The sequence below is a fragment of the Eleginops maclovinus genome, chromosome 13 (assembly GCF_036324505.1).
Source record: "Eleginops maclovinus isolate JMC-PN-2008 ecotype Puerto Natales chromosome 13, JC_Emac_rtc_rv5, whole genome shotgun sequence".
Lineage (NCBI taxonomy): Eukaryota > Metazoa > Chordata > Actinopteri > Perciformes > Eleginopidae > Eleginops > Eleginops maclovinus.
The window spans coordinates 15,188,450-15,210,633 of NC_086361.1; the positions used below are offsets into that span (position 1 = coordinate 15,188,450).

Consider the following 22,184-nt stretch of genomic DNA (forward strand, 5'->3'; position numbering starts at 1 on the left):
TTTAATAGATTCAACGTTCGTAGAAGGCGACTGTCGCATCCAAGTTCCTCTTTTCGATATGGATACAAATTGTCCCTTGGCCCTGTTCCACTCCTGTCTGGGTCTTTTTTTAAACACTGAATCCGTTTCAGCTTCTTCTTTCTTTCCTCAATCAATAGATAGAACAGTAGATTCCACTCATACGCCTAGCCCTCACATCATCACAGAGACCTCAGCGCTAATGTGAGAGACTTAAACAGAGGGCATTAATTTGCATTCTGCATGTATGGGCTGCAGAGATGACTGAACACTGACTTTATTGACGGGTTCATACTGCTACCAAAGGCTGGCCTGACCAAACACTGATCCTTGTGATTTCGTTGAAATAAAGAGTATAAAATATGCTTTATTTGAACTTTTGAAACGGTGTTTAACGCAATGCAGGCTTAACGATACAATACAGTATTTAAAGATGAGATATTTTCATAGCAGCGATAATACGTTGTTATTTCTCTTGAAACCAATGAAGCTATTTTTGTGTTAGCCTGTACTTCCTGTAAACTCAACTCCCCTACAGATGTTTTATGCTATAAACCTTCTAGTGTGATTACTGATTTGATTTTGTTTGCGTTATTATCATTAGAATAGCAGCAGATGAACTCCAGCTGCATTTGTCTTTCACATTCTGTTGAGGTAATAACCCTCAGTGATGTTGGGCACCACCCCTTTGTGCAGAGTTGTATTTATTATAATTCAAATGTAATTGGGTTAATATGGCAATGATATAGGCTTATTAAATCTGGCACTTCACTTCACAAAGGTACATTTTGCCATTGATTTGTAGCACAAAAATGTGTTGTAACATCGATATCCCAGTCTCACAGCAAAGGCTTCCATTCACTCTGGAATAATCCATAAAGCAGATTACCAACATTTCAATTTTTTGAACACTTAATGGATCTATAAGAGCGAAAAATAATGGTCATTTTTCATGATTTTAGTTTTGTTGTCATGATTAATCACAGAACTTAAGGTTAAATCCCCTAATAAGTTATTTAATCCGACCATTGGATAAAATCCAGTTTTCCATTTATGCATCATAATGGCTGGGGGCATTCTGCTGCCATGGCAGAGGTGTTCGCTCTTCAATTGTCGTTTTTTCTTTTAGCATCGACCTCCATCTATCACATTTTGTCCACTCCTAAATGTTGCTGTGAGAGCCTTGGACCTTTTAAATCGCTTAAAGCCTCTCTAGGATCCAGAGAAAACCCTGTACATGGTATGTGAATTAGCCGGCTAAGCCAACAAACGCTCCAACCGGACACAAAGCACCATTCATACAGGACTAAATATTTTCTCCAGCATACCTCAGTCATACTGATGTTTTGAAGATTGCCCTTTAAGATGCCGTGGTTATGTAGACACCACCACCTCCGCATACCCGATGTTTGAATATTTGGGGGGATGCCCAACTGCTTACTTGGCCTCCCACCTCTTCTCTCCTCCATACTTCCAAGTCATATTTTTTACTGCAGGAAAAATCTTCCCCCTCAGTCTCTTTTGATGCCTCTCCATGTTTTCCTGTCAAAGGTAGATCACTTGCACGGCCTCTTCTGTCTCCTCACGTCTCTCTCCGAGGGAAGATGCCATATGGTTGTGGGCACCAAGCTGGTTGGGTTGCTGGGTGGAGGAGAGGGGGAGGAAAGCTGCTTCCTGCCTGCACTGTTTTCTTGCCCTGCTGTTTTTGCTCCCTCCCTCCCCTAAATTAGGATTACAGAGTCATCATAGTGACCTGGAGCTCATATTTCTTCTCCAGGTGATTTTTTGTTTTCTGTGGTATTGCTTGGCTTTCATCCTCACACTTTTTCCTCATCTCCCCCCTCCCTCTTTTTGTTTTTGTGGTTACCTTGCTTTTCTCTTCGGTCTTCCTTTGACTAAAATAGGCAGCCTTACTCCCGATTTATGGAAGAGGAGTCTGGAGAGTAATGTTTAATGGATTTTCTTTTTGGACTGCTCAGTTTTACTCAGCGCTGCCAAAGCAAGCATTCCAGGAGCACAGCGCAGTGTGGGATGTGATCCTAATCAGAAACACAGTGGAAAATTCAACCGTACCACAGGACAGAAATCCAGCGTACCTTCCCCCTACGAATCATATTGCAACCCAATGGTGATAGACAGGAGAGATGAGTAAGGGTCTTCAAGCATTGTGTGTTTGTTCTACAGTTGCACAAGTCATGTTGATTTGTCATTGCCGCTTTTATGCAGATTGTGTTTATAAAATGAAATCAAAAGAGCCACATCTGTACGCACAGTAACCTATGATACTGTCTGTAATAGGATCTTATGTGAGACTATGAGGGGATTTCTTTGGTTGTTAATTAGAGCAAAGGTTTTCAGACTCTTGAGACTGTGTGGGCCTCCTCTCAGACAGAGCTTGGAAAAAGGCGCCCCCTCAAAACCCCTTAGTTTACTTGCTCGGTTTTGCTCAATTCCTGGATGCCTTTGGGATCATGATTATGTTATTTGATCCCATAGGCACTCAACAGTTGAGCCAAAATATATATTGCTGTTTGATAAAACTTCACACTACTCCAGATACTTTAAAAGGCGTCTGCCACAAGAAATGACTAAATGTATGGCTCTGAGGAAGTGGAGGTAATGGTAAATGTACCCAAACCGAATGTCACACATTTAGGCACTACCTGTGTTGCATACTTTTTTTTTTCACTTCCCCTGAATGTGTTGTTTGCCACCGTGGGATGGCCTGTTTCTTAGTACTTACTCATTTTAAACCTCAGTTAAAGGCAATACTGGGAAAAAATGTGAACAGAAAAATCCCCTGTGATTTGAGCTGGCTCAGGTTTCTGCTCTTATAATAAAAAGTGCTTGTGTATTGTGGCGGATGGAGGGGTTAACAGATGGTCTTTGGAGGTTAAGTGTTTGTCTTTAAAAGGTGGATGGAAAGTCAGATTTGCTCTATGACAATATTGTACACTGAGTACAATGTAAGACCTTGTACACCATTCAATATTTACACAAATATTACACTGTGCACAGGCTTGGTACAGTTTGTTTTTAAACTAGAATTCCCTGTTTACTTTCTCTGATGGGTACACTACTCGTTTCTCACGAGACAAGGCTCCAGATATCTGAGGTTTGGGGACTTAACTCTTTTTTTTAAAAAGCAGACTGACTGGCCTACATCTTAAAAAGGAGACGAGGAGAGACTTGAGTCCTCGAACATGACATCATGAACATTCACAGTCTGTGCTGAGTCAGCAAACCTCATGAGAAAGTTTGATTCATTTTTTTGTATCTATTTAAGGTGCCAAGAGATACAGAAGTGTCCTCTGTCATAACTCCAGACTATAGAGCACCTTTTTTCCTCCTAATCTCCTCCTCAAACTCCATCAAAAGCAGTTTTGTCTCCTTTTCTTGTGAAATAACTTGTGTCTTTAACTGCTTTGTGTTGCATAAACTTGTGTTTTACAATGACTATAAAGTGTCTTTGAATATTAGACACTGAAACATGAAGACCAGACTTAATTCATCTAATTTTATTTTCATTTGACTCCTGCCACTATAGACACTGAGTCTGTTTGAAATAAATGTATTTGTGTTTGTTGACATGATAAATACAGGAGACTGCTGTGAATCATTACTGTGTGAGGCTTACTATAACATTTGTCTTTTGTTTTTCGCCACTTTGATCGTTGTGTAGGTGGCCCTGCTGGGGATAGACATCTGCGGTGCGTTTGTGGACCGGATGGGAGAGCGGTTCAGAGGATACCTGTGCACAGGTGAGACGTCCGACCCACCCTGAATGAAACTAATTCATCATGTCTCTGTGTTTTTCTTTAACTCAGCTTTGCACTTATATAGATACACAGGTTGTCCCTGAAAATACCTCTGCTGCTTAGTTTCTTGAACATAAAATATATTTAGTTGTTATAGACAAGTAAAGAAACCAGAAAATATTCACAGAATCGGAGAATTCTCAAACCAATAAATCGTTGGCGATTCATTTGATAAATGATCTTAATATTCGTTATTGTATTGTTTCAAGCCTCTTCAGCATTTGACCTACCATTTTGTCGTTCACTTCCCGTTTATGGTTCCTCTGAGACAGAGCAGCAGCGGCTCTAAAGCCTGGCACGACCTCCTCTCTGATACACACTGCATCCTCTGGGCTCTATATTTAGGCTCTAAATTGTCTGCCATGCTGTAGTCTATTACACACCAAAACCACACCTCACATTTATATGACCTCATACACTGCATCTTGTATCCAATTCCATGCCTTCTTTCTGTGTGTTTGTGTGCGTGTGTGTGTGTGTGTGTTCTGTCTGTGCCAGCCCTTGTGTGTGTCCTCTGAAGGTGTCACCAGCTGTCTTTGTCAGGCAGACGGGATCTTGTCACCTTTTTTTTGCCCTCTGGTATGACTGGACCTGTCACACTGAGGAAAAAGTCTGCCATTACTCACACACACACACACACACACACACACACACACACACACACACACACACACACACACACACACACACACACACACACACACACACACACTCTCTATTTGGCTCACTATCTTTAACGATGCCTTAGCCCTGTGTGTGTGTGTTATTGAAGTGTGTGTTTCAGATTGATGGTAAAAACATCTCTGCCTCTGGAATCTCCCTCCCTCCATCTGACTTCCATCTCTCCTTTCCTGTGCTCTCTCTCTCTCTCTCTCTCTCTCTCTCTCTCTCTCTCTCTCTCTCTCTCTCTCTCTCTCTCTCTCTCTCTCTCTCTCTCTCTCCTTACCCCTGCTCTCAGCCACCCTCCTCACACACTCACACACACACTCGGAGAGGAGGAGGAGGAGGATGAGATCATTGACACTGAGCGATTGTATTGATTTAAAGGACTGAGTCAGGGCTGCTGTCATTAGACCCTATGTGTTCACTTTGGCACTGTGCTGTTGGGCTGTGCCAGATGTGATTCATTTTTTAACATGTTGTGCTTCTTATGAGATTTTTGAAATAGGATTTAAACTCCTGTCCTCATATTGTATCAATAAAAAAGAAAAGTTCATCTAAATCCTCAATTTGAATAAAGGGGTTCATCTGATTGAATACACAAGTCTTTTCTTTATTAAAAATGTTGTTTTTGAAAGGCTGAACACCAAAGTTAGTTGGATAACACATTGTGAATTTAAATAACAATTAGGCCTATATTTTTGCAATAGAGTTTGATTTTTGGACTTTATTACAAATGTTTTGGTTGCAATCTTGCAGTCTGTAATCTTAATCTGCATAACAATGAGTTTAAACATAATAAACACCGGTCGATTTTTCATGTTAACGTCATGGATAAAGCTCTAAACTGTTTGCTTCCGCCCTACCCTGCTGTGAACCATCGTGCAAAGTAACTCCCAGATGTGAAGTGAGAAAAGTGCAACACTCATATCGCAAAAAGACGTTGATTTCACTTGAAAGAAATGTCTTGTTTCCAAGTGATGAATCAAAACAAAGTGACGTGATTCGTCCGGCAGCTGTGGGCCACTTTGATCGCCCTTTTGGAAAAAGATGAAGCAACTTACCACACACATACAGCAAACACACCAGCAAAGTGTGTTTGCTGTATGTGTGTGTACGTGTGTTTTCATGCTTACTACAGCAGATGCTGTGCAACAATGCCCCCCCTGTCATGTTCTATGTTTGAGGGTATTGTCCTTGTTGCCAATGCAACCAGCTGTTGTGGTAACATAATGTACGCGCACACACTCTCACACACACACACATCGTAGGAAAAGGAGAGATGACATCACTCCCCATGCTGAAGTTTCAGACTAGAATTGTGTGTGTGTGTGTGTGTGTGTGTGTGTGTGTGTGTGTGTTTGACCTTGTGTGTTTGCCCATGCTCTTCTGGGTGTATTGTGTTTATCTCATTCAGTGCGCTGATGTCAAAGGGAGGTTTGGAGTTGGATGTAACTCAGAAAGTTTGATGTTTTGCCATTTGATGAAAAAGATTCACCAGATTAGACATTTTCGATTTCAGGGTTATGGAATAAGACAAGCCTTTGTGTTTTGTTCCTTTTTTGCCTTTTGCATTTCATAATAAGGCTGGCCAATTGAATAGCTCTTGGACCTCAATGTAAGTGTTTGGCAGAGGAATACGATGTATGGATATTAACGTTATTTATAGAAACAAAATGTTGATTTTTGTCATTTAATGGAATGTTTTGGTGAGGATAAAAATACTTTATATCACCATATTTTAATAAAAACAAACACTAATATGATCTTCAGATTAAAAAGTGTCCAGTTCTTGTTTATCAGATATTAAAGCTGAAAAACCCTTGAAGCTGTGAGGTGTCCTGCCAGCTCAGTTTGAAATTGCATAGAGGATTACAGCCACCATCTGAAACATTTGTCCCATTGCCAAAATCTGTACATTTCAGTGCCAGCATGTAAAGGCTCTTACTCTTAATTCTGTACAGCGCACGTCACTGCCTTGCATCGGCCGCGCTACTGGAGCAGTTTTGTGTTTAGATAAAGTGGAAGTGACACGAGAGCATTTGCTGATTTGACACTATTTTAGTCACGGTCCAGTTCTCATTTCCTATCTTCTTTCCTCTGGTTTTATCAGAACCTTGATGTTGATGTTGATCAAGCCTTTACATTTCAATGTTTTTTACGTCATCTCTCACACACACTCAGACATATGTTTGACATGTTTTAAAAGTAGTCCACATGGGGGCAGTGTCTATTATTTGTCTTTGGTCTTTTAAGTGTGGCAAGACTCAGTTTCTTGTGTGGCCTCATGTTCCCTGTACTTCATGTGAATAGTGCACATTATTTTTTAATTCATTGACTCTGTTTAACCCGGCCCTTTGTCCCATCTCTTTTTCTGCCTGTAGTTTTGCCAGCTCTGGTGGACCGGCTGGGCGATGGGAAGGACCAGGTCAGGGAGAACAGCCAAGCTCTCATCCTTCGCTGTATGGAGCAGAGTGCCTCGCCCATGGTGAGAAACACACTTGCACACACGGTCATAAAAATGTCAGCCTCAGTATAAGCAAAAGCTAAACAAATTGTGGTGTTGGATTCAAACACCACATAGGACAATTTAGATGTTGATCCTTAAATAGTCTCAGGACTGTTTGTTTTTTTGAGTTCAGGAACTGACTGTAGACGAAAAGCCAATGTTAAATACTGTATTGTATTGGGTTTGGCTGTATACCGTTGGAAGAATCAGTAATAGGGTTGTCAGAATGACCCACAAATGTTGCATTTGATTATTCCTTTTACATATTTTTTGTTTCAAAACAAAAATAATATCTATTTTTACTGATACCCTGTTTCTGTGATCCTGCTGCTTCTTCGTAAGCAGTATAACGGGCAGCTGTTTTTCTAGAAGCTTTTATGAGGAGTTATCTGTACAACATTCAACCTTCAGATAAACTATAGTTATTCTAGTTTTCAGAAAGAATGCACTTTCGAGACGAAAAACAGAGAGAGAAGACAAATCACAACCACCTCCACATCATTAAGTGTTGGCTACAGGCGAGAGGAGCTCTGTGTTTGGGCTCCCTCACCTGGGTGTTAAAGGAATTACACGCCTCTGCTCTGTGTTATCTACGCTCGGCACACTCGCTGCGTAATCTGCTCAAACCCCCTGATGAGCTGCCTGACAGAAGCTTCCTCTTCGGTCACTCTCCCTCATCCCTCCCCTTTTTCTCTCTCCTCTTCAGTTCGTTTGGGAAAGGCTACTTCCTGGTTTTAAACACAAGAACTTCCGCAGTCGAGAAGGAATCTGCCTCTGTCTCATTGACACGCTGAACACGTGAGTAACTTCCCCCTCGACGTCTGTATCACTTCCAGGGTGAAATGAGAAAGAAGACACTTGAAAGTTTGAAGCTATTAAATGTCTGCATATTTACTCTCATCTGGAGGGCAGGTCACACATTAGTCGTTACACTTAAATCTAAATCCCATACAAACAGTCTTTTTGCCCTTACTATTAACCGACTCATTGATAAATTATTTATATACTGAAGGTATTTTATGAAAGAGGGTTTTCAACCTTAAGCCTATACTCAGGATTGACCAATAATCTTTTAATGCCTAATAGAAACACGGCTGCAAAACACCCATCATGTGTTTTACTCGCCTAAAAGCCTAAGTTACTCATACTTAAAGAAAATTGTGCAAACAGAAACCTTTTAGGAAACAAAGCATCAGCTGATACCCATCAGTTATAAAATGCTTTGACACCGTACCGTTCACATTATAGAAATCCCATTGATATTTTACTTTCCTGATCAGGCACCTCCAATAGGAATCCCACACAGTTTGTTTAGTTGCCCCAAGGTGGCATTAGTGTCCTGCCCTGCTGTACTGATGCCCTACCTCTTCAGTTTGAATTAGCTCATGTTCTACACACAGAGGGGTGCATATTTCTCTTTGTTTTTTTATTACTACTCTCCATGAACATGCCTTATTTGTTTGTCAAAGGAGCACACGCAGCCTGTCTCCAGGAATAATCTTCTTAACTGTTTGCAGAGGTGGCCCGCGTGTTTCGTCATGTGACGTTAACAACCTTAAAGCCCACAACTCACCTCGTAGTCCCTTTCAGAGATTAAAAAAAATCTGGTTTCAATTCACCCCGGCCTGAACTCTTACAGTGTCATGCTCAGCTGTCAGGCCTGACTCTCTGCTACATTTCATTTGTATAGGATTTTATCTCACTGCTTTCCAAAGAAAATATCCCAGCGTGATATGAGATGCTTTTCACACGGGAGGTTCGAGAAATCACATCTAGGACGATAAACCAAAAAGACTAATTGAAAATGACTAGTTGGTTAATCCACACAAAAAATATGTCCAGGATGAATAATTTCCCCCAATACATCCTGATTTAGAAATGGTCGATATGAAGGTCACATGGTTAGCTTCCGTAAATTGTTTCTGGGCCGTGTGTACGTCCTAACGACCCGCATTCTGTAAAAAAAATGTTCTAAATGTTTTGCTGACCAAATTAGTTTGGTCCCATTTTGGTAGTTCCTGATATGTTTTTTTCCTTCTTCGTCTGACCTGTTAGGTATGTTTGTTTGTATGCTCAATTACTATTATTTTCTTATTGTTGTGATTTATTTGTTGTCAAGTGGTGAAGATGTACTGTTAATTGGCTGGTATTATCACAGGTTGCAGTGCTTTCACCTCTCTCGGCTACCATGAATAATACAAGTTATTATGAAAAATATATCGAGCTGTCTGCTCCATGTATCCCAGGGTTCATAAATCCTATTCACATTTGACACCTGGCTTTCTAAAATTCAGTTTCCCTCTAGAGAATAAAAGCGTTTTCCATATTCCTGTAACTGTGATATGAATGATGTGCAAGCTTGAAGACTGCAGGTATTTCCCCCCTTGCTTTGACTTCATGAATAAATATCATCCTTTTCATTTCCTTGTCTTTTTTGTGGCTCTCTCTCTCAGGTATGGAGCCCAGCCACTGAGCCTCAGTAAACTAGTTCCTCATCTCTGCACGTTGACTGGAGACCAGAACCCACAGGTAAAAGCCGTATCACTTCAGCGTTACAATATATAATCAATACCTGCTTATACTTTATCGAATGGGTAGAGAAATGTTTCTTCCTTGTATCAGTCTGTAGCTAAGCATGTGGTTTAGCTCTCAGCCTCCAGAGAGTGATTATTACTGTTATTAGCAAGGAGATGGGCTCTGTAGAGCACTAACACCCCACCATTAACACACACACACACACACACACACACACACACACACACACACACACACACACACACACACACACACACACACACACACACTACTAGCTGATGGTGTGAAGGAGGGAGAGAGGTTGGTTTTATATCTCCTGTGGAGTTGCATCCCTAAACTGAAATCTGCTCTTCTCCTCTACCCAATGATTATCTACCCACATTCTGTCCCGACCAATCAAAATCTTCAGCAGTCTCGCCCACCCTCAGTTGCAGAGTATCCGTTTTTACAGCATCCCAGCTCCAAACCACTACAGTGCTCACACAGTAACTAGCAAATCCGATGTCTCCCATTAGGGGGATTAGTGCAGGCCCTTAAGCTTTTGTTTTTTAATCTCTTTTTTAATCTGTCTTTCGTGTGTGCAACCCCAAACAGTAAAGCCAGAGGGTAATCTGTGTGCAATTTGAACATATTTGCAAGAAACACACAATTTCACCACTATACCAGTGCAAGCTTTTTTTTTTTAATGCATTGTTATTACAACCGCAGACAATATAAAAGGATCAACTAGCAATAAGAAAGGAACGAAAAAACAAATCCATTTTCGTGCCAGGAAAAGGAGTAGATAGTATTTGTACCTGAAGTAAATTCCCTCAGCCTTGTTTTGTAGCTCCAATATACACAATAGCACAATTCTATATACATCCAGAGAGGGAGAGGTAAAGAGGAACAAATAAAAAGCTTGTAGCAGTTAAGCTTCACACGGATGCACATCTTTATGTTGGTCTTTCTAAATTCATAACGTCTGCTGTCTGTAGGTACGCGAGGCCTCCATCGCAGCATTGGTGGATGTTTATCGTCACGTTGGAGAGAGGGTCCGAGCAGACCTGGGAAAGAGAGGACTGCCCGCTGCAAGGTGAGTTCTTTTGTACAGCTATAGATAAGCTCCTGCGTTGTGAGCGCCTGTTACAGTTCTGCTTGTTTGTTTGCAACTGCTCTGCACAGCAGTGGGTGAGTTGTGTGGAGGGTCTGTGGGTCCCGTGGCCCTGGCACTCAGTCTGTTCCAGGCCACACCATGCACCACTCTGCCCTTCACACACACAGAGAGGCACTTTCATCCAGAGCACAATGCTGACTGTCCCGGGGGAGGAGGGTGGGAGTGGGCAGATGGGGTACAAAAGGTGGAGTAACAAGAGTTTGTAAAAAATTGGAGAAAGTTTGTTTGTTAAAGTCCGTTAGTTCTTCTTTGGTCGTCCTGGTTACATGTGCTGAGTTGAGGGTTATTCTAAGCACACAGTGACCCCCTTCTCTCTCTCTGTCTCTCTCTCGCTCTCTCTATCTCTCTCTCTCTCTCTCTCCCTCCCCCCCTCCCCCTGTGTGAGACCTGATCAACAGCCAGGGTTGTGTGCTGACTGCTCAGTATGAGTCTTGCGTCTGTGAATGCTGGCTGTGGCCATGTGTCATGTGTTGTGCATATTAAGCCTGTTTGTCTCCAGTATGAACACGCGTTCTGTTCCTGTGGGATTCATGCAGCCTTCTGTGTGTCTGTTATGTGTAGAAGTCTCACAGATGTGCACATGTAGGCCGGGAAACCAATACTTCTTCTATGGAAGCATACAGTAATTACATATTTGATATATATATATTTATTTTAGCATGAATTGGAACTAGCGCACATTTATTTTTGGTTACTGTATTGACTATAAATATTGGAGCACTGGTATGAAGGCAAGGTGGAGGTTGTGTGTTTGTAAGTGCGTTGTTGCAGGGTTTAATTAAGGGCTGCAGCCGGGGTCTTGCCAACCAGATCACATGTCATCTGCAGAGCTAGTGTCAGATAATGGAGAGGAAGTGGAAGTTGTGAGAGAGAAAAGGAGTTTCTCTGCTGAGAACGAGAGGTTGAAAGTTGCAGAGCGTATTGGAGAAAGCAGAATGGATAAAAGTAGCAGATGACAAGAGATATGCCCTGTTCCCTAACACAAGGTCAGTCCGCATGAAATCCTTGGCATGTGTGGCTTTTAGCAGTTTGTGGCTCATGCATTATTGATTTCCAATGGGACATTTTTGGTTTTTGTATCCAAGCCTACAGCATTAAATCACACCCGCAAGTAGTTTGCACTAACTCAAAGAAAGATTTTCTAATGCAGCACAGGACAATCTTAAGGTCAAGCCACATTGTAAGAAAGCTTCTTTTTTTTAGAAGCTTTTTTTCAAGTCTTCCAGTAATGTAGTAATCTACACTGACCCCCAAACACCCTCCATGCTTTTTTTACCCTCAGACTTTGGCTTCACTATCTGGCCACCATAGCGGGCTATAAAAAAAAAGATGAATCCATCCAATAAGTAAAAACAATGGCAGTTTCTCCCTGTGGGACTCCTATGAATAATATTGTGACTGGAAGTCAGAGTTGCTGTGCATTAAATGGACCAAGCTCTTTAGTAGTGCTTAAGGGGCCACTCATGTCCCTGTAGGTTTTGTACCTGTTTAAATTGTTATAGTATGTGCGGGTTGTTCTGCCTTGAGGCTCCTGATTTGTAATGCCTGGTAATAAAGGTTTAAAGATGTGGTTTACAATCAGTGTCAGTTAAATAATAAGTAATGGTTTTACTCCAATTTAGCTTCTTCCCTAATTCAGGTCCCAGACTGTTAACAACAGGATTGTTGAGAGTTTGATTTAATCATTCAGGTCAGTTCATCTGGTCAGTGTTCTACACTTCGATGAGATCACTGGTCCAACAGTGAACCTGATAACGCCTCTCAGGCCGACAGTGACTCGGGTTCAACCTGGCTGTCAGCCTGAATGGGTCAGCAAGTATTATCTGACCCCGCTCCTTCTGTCTGCATTGAATGTGGGTCAGACTTTACCTGGATTTCTTTGTGCATGTTTCAGTTAGACATACTGAAATGTACCTCCAGCAGTGATTTGTATGGAAGTCTGGTTCTAGATTTGAGTCCTTGTTAATGAAAACAACATGGGAGTAACCTTGGAAAGCTATCTCCTGTCAGTAGGTCAAATGCTTATTGATCAGTGATTATTCAGTAGAGCTGCTTCACACATATTCGTTGTTCCAGAGGGAGATGATCTACCTGACAGGTGTGCTGAAGTCTGCTAGAGTCGATGATAGACAATCAGAAGGTGCAGCAGTGTGAATACGGGATGCTAGAATAAAAAAAAGTGAAGAGGGAGGTGGAAGTAAAGATAAATAGAAAAGAGGGGGTGAAGGCAAGGGTTGGAGAAGGAGAGACATGGAGGGGGGAGGATAAGCCTTGCTCTCTGTCTGCCGCTAGCGGTGCAGCCCCTCCCCCTCTGACGAGTGTGTATATGTGTGCGTGTCTGGGTATGGGAGGGAGGTTATGTAAAGGGTAACTGAATCTCTTCCCTGCCTGTCACATAAACTGGCCTGTTTGTCTCTCTGACACACACATGCACGCAGAGACCCGGCCTGAGATTTAACCTTTGGTACCGCTGTGGACATTTCTCAGTGTGTGCGCGTGCATGTGCGTGTGCATGCTTGGGATACAGTAGGTGGTGCTTTGTTGTATGCCCCTAGCATGCTTTGCTCTTTCGTTTTTGGGCTCCTTTTCTCTCTCTCTCTCTCTCTCTCTCTCTCTCTCTCTCTCTCTCTCTCTCTCTCTCTCTCTCTCTCTCTCTCTCTCTCTCTCTCTCACGCCCCCCCTCCCCCCTCCTGTCTTCCACCCTTCCTCCCCTCTCGGAGCCACTGCACCATGTTGGATACAAAGAGCTGAGGGAAGCCGAGGACCGGAGTGTGTCACTAGCATGGGAGCTAACGCTATGTTGCGCAGCAACCTATTAAATAGTCCTCTGGGAAATACTGAGGCAAATGAGTATTGAAGACTTAAGGCTGGGCTATTTCTGAACTGAATAGACATGCTAATGAAAGAAAAGGACCCACGTGAGAGGACTGCACATCAGAGGAGCACCTTGCAGCGTTAATTGTCACTTATCTGGAGCTGCTAAGCTGTCTTTTAGTTGTGGATCGGAATAGAGACAGCAAAAGACCAACGGACAGAAAGAGGACGGTGTGTATGACGCTTATTCCTGTGTGCTGACACCCATGGCTAACCTTTTGAGAAGGAGACATTAGGACATGTTACTTGACGTTGTGTCTGTGTTATTGTCATATCGTTCGGGTGTAGCAGATGTGAATCAAAGCTGTGCTGTGTGCAGGAAAGGTTTGGGTTTATATGTTGTGCTCCTATTTGTTTTTACCCTTCTGGACTGTGATCTGGGAACATCTTTTTAACATGCAGAGACTCTTACCTGTGTCGCACATGACTGAGCAGATCTGGCTCGGCATTGCGTTTGTTTTTTATGTGTTTAATGCTGAACAGGATGTTGAAAGGACTCGTGTTGCTGCTGAAGCTTGATGTGTGTGATGTAGTGTAGACACACCCACCCCCAGATAGACAGACATGCAGACAGATTGACAGACAGGCGGGCGGGCAGTCCACATGTTGCTGCTGATCATCCCTTCACTTGAAATTCACAGCACCTTGCCTGTCTGTGTCTAAGTCAAAAATATGTGTGAGCGTGCATCCATCTGTGTGTGCTTCTTTGTCACGACTCTAAATTGAGATGATTGTTTTATTATTCGGTCTCATTGTGATGTATCCAATTTAGGGCTGAGGGATTATTTCATTGATGATGATTTGTCATCTTCCAATGTAATCCTATTGTAACTCTACTTTATATCGATATAGTTATGCACAATGACACCCTATTCATTGATAATAGGTTATAATTCGGTTCAGTGCTATTATCAAGCCGGACTCCGGGTTAATCTCATTATTGTCCTAATCTAAGTACTCCGTATTTCTGTTATTTATCCATGTGAAAACAGTCGGTGTATAGCAAAAATAAATATTTCAATCTGTTGTGTTAATTTTGCATTGAAGTTGCCAGTAAATGAGAAACTACCCGATACTTTTCAAGGATTTCCTTCACAAGAGTACAAGAGTTTACGAACTTGGTTATTTCATATAGAATATTTGTTTATTTTACTACCACAAAATATACTATATGCGATGTATTGTTATCGAGATGACCTATATCGGTATAGACGCCTTTCCCCAAATCACCCAGCCCTTATACGATTGAGCAATGATACTCTTTGATAAACCAAGTTGCTATATTTTGCTCTTAACATGTCTTCTTCTCTCTCTCTCTCACTCTCTCTCTCTCTCTCTCTCTCTCTCCCTCTCTCTCTCTCTCCAGGTTACAGACGTTATTCTCCCGTTTTGATGAAGCCTTGAATTCAGGCAACATGGCTCTCAGCCCAAGTCACGGTGAGTGCCTTCTCTCATTTATTTCTGCCACATTTGTGTTGCCCTCTGAGAGCAACATAGTTTAGCCCTGTTGTCAAGATGATTCTACTTGTGTGTGTGTGTGTGTGTGTGTGTGTGTGTGTGTGTGTGTGTGTGTGTGTGTGTGTGTGTGTGTGTGTGTGTGTGTGTGTGTGTGTGTGTGTGTGTGTGTGTGTGTGTGTGTGTGTGTGTGTGTGTGTGTGTGTGTGTGTGTGTGTGTGTGTGTGTGTGTGTGTGTGTGTGTGTGTGTGTGTGTGTGTGTGCGTGCGTGCTTGTAAGTGTCTATCAGCATGTGCTTTTGTGGTAATGTTTGTTGCCATTAGCTCGTGTAAGAGGACCTAATAAGATTAATTGTTTAATCCGTGTGTGTGTGTGTGTTGTCACTCAGACCTGAGCTGAAGGCTGAGTGTTCCGTCCAGCTGTAGGATGTGTGGGTCCCTGGGATCATCAGGCTCAACCATTGTTGTTGAATCACAGAAAGCTCTGGTGGTATTGACGACCGATCCTACAGCTGTGTTTCACTTTGTATTTTTACCCTTCAGAGTAAAACCTTTGGTACAATAGCTCTTAAATAATTTACTCACACCCATGACATCATTCAGTGTCTGTCAGGTTAAAATTGAGACTTCATGACTAATTGTTTCTTTCGCTGAATAACAATGAAGTCTCGTTGATAGTTGGAAAGAAAAGCTGCTAGCGTTATTGTGCTGTTTCCACCAACAAATACATTGTGTTGTAGGGATCAGTCTGATATGCGGAACCAGCTGCTATAGCAACTCCTGCTTTGCCTATGAAAGTAATCCTAAAAGCAATAGGTTTGAGTAAAAAATATGGAAAAAAATAGAGTCTTATAGATATATGGTATGAGCAGATACCCTGAAAAAAAGGATAGGCATAGCTATTCAAAAAAGAAAAGGTTGTGTTGTTTGTGAGTGGAGTTGTTATGATACCGATAACAGTGTCAGACATTATTTCAATAAAGTCTGAAATGCAGTGATAGGTATTAGCAATTACAGGAGCGTATACGCTGATTCAATATCACATTATCATATATTCTGTCAGCTCATTTACGCTTTGAGCAACAAAGAAAAAACAAAACAAAAACTTGTCAATCTCTGTGATCCATGCTTACAGTTGATGCCTCAACAGAAATGATAAAGACGCGTATTGTAAGAAGATATTGCTGTGTCCGAAATTGATAATGGAAGTATCTAACTAAGTGAGCCATCTCTTTCTCATTTCTAAATGGGAAAAGGTTATTGAAGCATCTCCACTGTGAGGTCAGTTATGTCTGTTGTTGTTGTGGACGATCCAGACATTGGCCTTGCTACCTTCAGGCGGCCCTGTCACAGTCCCTATCAGCCTCGACAGGACAGCAGCGGTCGGTGCCTGGGCGGCTGTTGCAGTTTGTTTACTTTGAAAGAGAAGAAACAAGGAGAGACGTGGCTCAGGGCGGGTAGTTGGTGTTGTTGCCATGATGCTGTCTCTGGTGTTAGCAGAGGGATGGAGGGAGAGCTACTTTTAACCCCCCCCCCCCCCCCCAGGGTTTAGAGCAAGTTTTGTTATTGAGTCCATGGTCATGGATTTTGTGACTTCTTCTTTTTGCTCGTGTTGTTGTTTACTGTCATGTGCTTGGCTGGGCATGAAAGCAGTGCTTCTGATTATCCAGATATAATCATTCTGTATATATATTTTTGGTGGCTTCTTTTTGTTTTTAGGCACATTATGTAGTAAACATTGCAACACGTAGTAGGTCTTCTTGATACACAATCATTCTTAATACCTTAGACACAGAAAACTCTACATTCCCCCCTTCCCCCATTCCCTGCTCGCCTGAAACAGCCTGAATACCTAGTTCACAAACCCCTTTACAACCATACCTTAATTGGACTGTTCCAATAAGGTATGGTCCCAAAGACACTCCCTCTGACGTTATGTGTTGACCACACTTTCAACTCCCTGAGTAAGCAGGGGTGAAAGTGTCAGCAGATGCTCAGCAGGGGAACTTTGCCTGCCTGGCTGTTTGCCCTTGGCTGCTGCCTGACGTGTACTTATGCTTGTTTCTTTTCATCATGCTGCTTTTTGTTGAGTCACACATTCTCAGCACTGCCAATGTGGGCTCCAATTATTGTTTTCATAAATGATCAATCTGTAGATTAGTTTCATAACAATGTATTTTCTATAAAAATAACAGACTGAATTGATTCTTTCACATTCAAAGCAAACTTGAAAAAAAGAAATCAAGTTTGAGTCTGTTAGTTTCCCCAACTTCTGAACTCATTTTGGCACTCAACAAGTCACACAGATCAGCCAAAGGCTCAGAGGGAACTTTTTTTGGCGAGAAGACAAAAAAAAGGGGACACATCCCATTAGCTACTAAGAACTTCAACAGGATGCAAACGTGCACCTTACACTAAAACACACTTATGCACACGCACATCTGCTCATCCTTGCCCTTGCCCCAAATCTCATTTAGGCCAGCTCTTTATATTTGCTGCAGAAGGTTTGAGGCAGCTGTTGCTGAGAGAACAGGAGAGAGGATGGGAGGCGGGGGGATTGAGGGAGGATGCATACGGAGATCTCTCGCAGTAGGCGAGTCACAGCGCTGTGCCTATCACTGCCTCTCCCTGATTCATCATGACAGAGAGAGATTGAACAAAACAAAGAAGATAACAGAGGGAGGGGAGCCAAAACAGATAAAGACAAACAGGAAGTTACTATCCATAACTGTGCCTGTGTGCGCCTGGATGCGTGCCTGTGTGTGTGTTTGCGTGTGTGTGTTTTTTAATCTCATCTGGCTATGGATGCTGGCACTGAGACAAAGGCTTTTCTACATATGGTTTTGAATTTAAATCAGCTTAAAACTCCAAGCACTTTAAACCCAAATGCTCTGCCTCACAAAGGGTGTGTGTGTGTGTGTGTGTGTGTTTGTAAAAACTGGGGTGTCCTATACTCTCGATTATGTAGTTTCCTGCTGTCAGTGACATTTTTGAAGTGACCTGAAAAAAGAATAACACTGTGAAGTAGCCTCTCGATGTCTGCCCTTTTTCTCCCACTTCAACTCTTTCCCGTTGCAGTAATACTGGGGTCAAGTGTGTGTTGGCAGCTCTGCTGTCTCTTAAACTGGCCAATGTTCTATTTTGTATTTTTAAAGTAAGCCAGTGGACAGATGATTGATGATGAACAGTTCACATTAAGATAAGGTCTATTATAGCCCACACTGCTTGTCTTGACTCCAGCATTGAGGAGTGGTCTCCTCCCACATTAGACTAAAATATCTACCTGATTGTGAGAAAAGAAAAATCAAATGTTAAAATAGAATTCAAATTAGATGACACTTTATTTAGATAGACTTTTGTGTTGCTTCTGTCAATTTTGAAAATAACTCTTCCCACTCCGGTTATAAACATATCAAATGATAACCTCAATATTGGCGATCTAATAATAGTAGTATAGTTGGTTTAATTTTTCATTTAACGCAGAACATTTAGCCCCTCCGAAATGAAGGAACAAGGACTTTCATTGGTATAAGACATCTTCAGGTGACACACGCAAACCAATGGAACTAATTCTATAATAATAATGATTAAATAACTGTAATGTAACTGAAACCCCCTTCACACAGACTGATAGACACAGAAAATCAGTAAGCTTTACTGGTTTACATTGACCAGTTACCTATTCCACTTAAAAACAAACTGCTTATTCATTTGTACATTTTATCCAGTGTGTGTGTAGAGCAATGCAACTTGTGTCAGGCGTTTCTGTGTAAGAAATCAGAGCATGTCAGTGCTGCTGGCACCTTCCTTAATGTACTGTAATTTGCTCCTGTCTGAAATTGTGCTTGTTTGAACACAAAAACACACACACACACAGACACACACACACACACACACACACACACACACACACACACACACACACACACACACACACACACACACACACACACACACACACACGCCAGGAAATATTTGCTGCAGACTGCCTATCGGTGGCAGCTTTCATCGCTTGCATAGCTCAGTCAGTGTTGACAGGGACTGACACAGACACACACACACACACACACACACACACACACACACACACACACACACACACACACACACACACACACACACACCCACACCCTCTCTCGCAGACATGCTCATTCTGCTCCACTGCATCTTCAGCTCTGCAAAGGAAACCGTGACCCCGTTTCCAGGCTAGGCTGGTTGCCATGGCAAAGCTTTCCTCTGAATGTTATAGTTTATTCCATTTTCCCAACTTCGAATTTTGGACCTGTGTGTATTTGTTGTTAGCACGCGTATGTTAATTTGTGTTTTTATTTTATCTTATTATTTCCTGAGCTGGGCTGGAAATGGAGTCCTCCTAGAGACCCAGACACAATTGGACGAACGAGACTGAAACCTCTGATCACATCATCAGAATTGAACAGAGACATCTTTGCTTCATTTATTCCTTCTATTTTGCTTCATATAATAAATAGTCATAGTCCTATCTTATTCTACATGGCTGGTAGGTTTCATATCGTAGTTTTCCGTTGACACACAAACCTCTTGCAGTTCACTTTGGATCTGGGGCAGTCATGAGTCTTGTAACAGCTTTTGTCCCAGTTCCTGCAGTGTTACTCTTGTTCTCATTCTCATGTGTGTGTGTCATATTTTCATGGGACTCTGCACACTGTCACATGGCTCTGAGTGAGAATATGTGACATTGCCTGTTCCCCCTGCAGATTACTGCAGATCAGCACACACACTGGCTCTGTGTGTACCTCTAACTCCTCAAGAGACGTCTGGATATACTCTTAGTCGCATGTTGAGATTTACAGCTTTAACATGTCTCACTTTGCTGTGTGTGAAGCAAGGCTTGCATATATTAATGATACAGTTTATAGTAACAGAGGCACTGTGTCTTATTAGTAGTAGTAGTAGTTGTATATTGGAGTTGACTGTTGTATTCTGTGTAGTTCTAGTTGAGACATAAACGGTCTCTTTCTCTGTCTTTGTTTCTCTTTTCTGTCTATTACAGTTGACTCAGTGTCTCTGTGTTTTGATTTCTGTTGCCTTATTTGTTTGTTTAGAACAGTCAGTGCTGCCACCATGTGGTCACAATTGAGTGTTTTCTATGTTCACAGATCTTTAATTTAATCCCTGCATGATTTTGCAAGACTGTGATCGGGGGACGGCTAATTATTGTGTGTGTGCGTGTTTAGGCAGATCGTGTTTGAGCAAATTCAAGGCTTTCAACAAAATATGTGTGTTAACAGCTGGTTGGTTCCATTCAACCATCCAAGTGCATGTTATTTATCGTTAGTGTCCTCCAGTCAGTGTGCTACGCATGTGTATATAGCGGCGTTAAAACAATCAATCTGTTACTGTGTCAAAAATGAAGCAACCTAAAAAATGAAATGAAAGAGAGAGAGAAGGGAGCAGGGGAAGGAGAGACGAGAGGTTCTGACTCAGACACCACTGATGATGACATTTTAGACATAAAGAGATTTGCCGAACCAGTGCGATTGAATTAAATGATGCTGTAACAAAACAAACGTTGAACGAAATCATGTGCTGGTGCATCCAAAGGACAGTGGGGGGGAAAATGTAGAAGTTGGTGTGGATCTGCTTTAAATTCACCTCTGCTTGATTATTCCCAGGCAACTATCAGATCTGCATATTGACGCCTGTCATTTTGCTCCTCGTTTGGACCCTTCTTCTGAAATGGAAAGAGGAAGAGGTTAATCTCATGGAGTTTCCATGGCAACGCTGCCTGGTACACGGTGGAGCTGATTTTCTCACTGTGTGTTAGGGTGTCTGTGTTGTTTGAATGTTGTTCCATATTATTTGGCAGCGTGGTGTATCCTTGGAGGCACTAAGGCAGATGCAGGTTTCCAGAGTCCGTCCTAATTTAATGAAGTCACATTAAGTCAGCGGAGAGACAGTAAATCCATCTGTTGATCAAAACGGGATTGGATATGTGTATGTGTGATGGCGAGCTTTCTGAACATCTTTTTTCTGTTTGCCGCTTTATTCATTTGAGAAACTGATCTGCACAAGTTACCATGGCAACAGCATGTGTGCAGTCTGCTCTCTCTCCTCTCTCTCTCTCTCTCTCTCTCTCCCCCCGCCCTTCACCCGGAGACATTTTCTCCCATGGGATCTGACTAGACAGAAGCAAAAGATGCAAATCCTGCTAACAGTGATGCTAAATAAAGCTTAGACCCTCGATGCATGTCAGAGTGTTGCTTGGTTTTTGTTAGAAAGCAATTAAACTCATTAAACAGATATCAGATCTGCACGCTCACGTCTCTGGCTTGAATATAACCGTTCACAGTATCACTTATATTTCCTTCTGCATGCGCTTCGCACATTTAAGACCCTTTCTAAATTGGTGATGTGCTAATAAGGGTTATCACTAGAATCCTTATCGATTCATCTTTTGATCGATCAAATGTCAGTTTTATCACTCCAAAACCCACAGATATTCAGAGTAGGCCAGACTTTAAAACGTTAAAAAGTAGTTACCGTTACTTTTGCTATGAATTTTCGTTTAGCTTTTCTTTTTCGGTTAATAAAGTAATTGTTACAGATTTAATGCCAATTGAAAAAAAGGTGAGGGCCAAACATCGTTAAAACGTCACTTCTCCTAAAGGTATCCACGCATATGTTGGTGTGTGGTTCATTCTTGCTCTGTCATTCCATCCTATCAGATTTGAAATGAAACAACACTTTTTATGTTGAAGCTCTCTTTAAGCAACACACATAGTTGGGGTTGTTTACATCCATATAGTATAGCTGACACTGTGGTGCTTTTTTATTTATACAACTGAGTTAATGTCAGAGAATGAATGCCAGAGCTGAAGATTGACATGGCATGATACCAGATATCTACTTTAAGGATTGGCTGAAAAGATTGATTTGATTGTAGTGAATTTATATTAAAAACCAACCAAGATCCTTTCACTATCTACAGAATCAAATCTGCACTGATTTGTGTGTTTAATGTATGTGTGTCTGTGTGTGAGAGGGGGGGGTCAAGGCCTCAGGTGGAGGGGAGTGGTCTCTCCCCCCCCCCCCCCCCTCTTCGCACTCCCTTGATCATTGCTCCATCACCCTTTTGTTCTTTTGTGTGCGTGTGCGTGTGTGCCTGCGTGTGAGAGAGG

The 22,184-nt window shown here is 41.9% G+C and overlaps 1 protein-coding gene across 37 annotated transcripts in view; it reads left to right on the plus strand.

The window, feature by feature from the left end:
- Positions 1–22,184, plus strand: part of clasp2 (cytoplasmic linker associated protein 2) — a 58,290-nt gene that overhangs the window by 2,565 nt on the left and 33,541 nt on the right. For 35 of the 37 annotated variants that reach the window (XM_063899327.1, XM_063899332.1, XM_063899359.1 and 32 more), the window contains exons 2-7: positions 3,701–3,779; positions 6,881–6,984; positions 7,712–7,803; positions 9,459–9,534; positions 10,518–10,615; positions 14,937–15,007. In XM_063899327.1, the coding sequence (XP_063755397.1) occupies positions 3,701–3,779; positions 6,881–6,984; positions 7,712–7,803; positions 9,459–9,534; positions 10,518–10,615; positions 14,937–15,007 (520 nt within the window). Of the gene's footprint in view, positions 1–3,700; positions 3,780–6,880; positions 6,985–7,711; positions 7,804–9,458; positions 9,535–10,517; positions 10,616–13,348; positions 13,742–14,936; positions 15,008–22,184 lie in introns of those variants that run through there. The other 2 variants (XM_063899358.1, XM_063899357.1) reach the window with 2 other exon arrangements.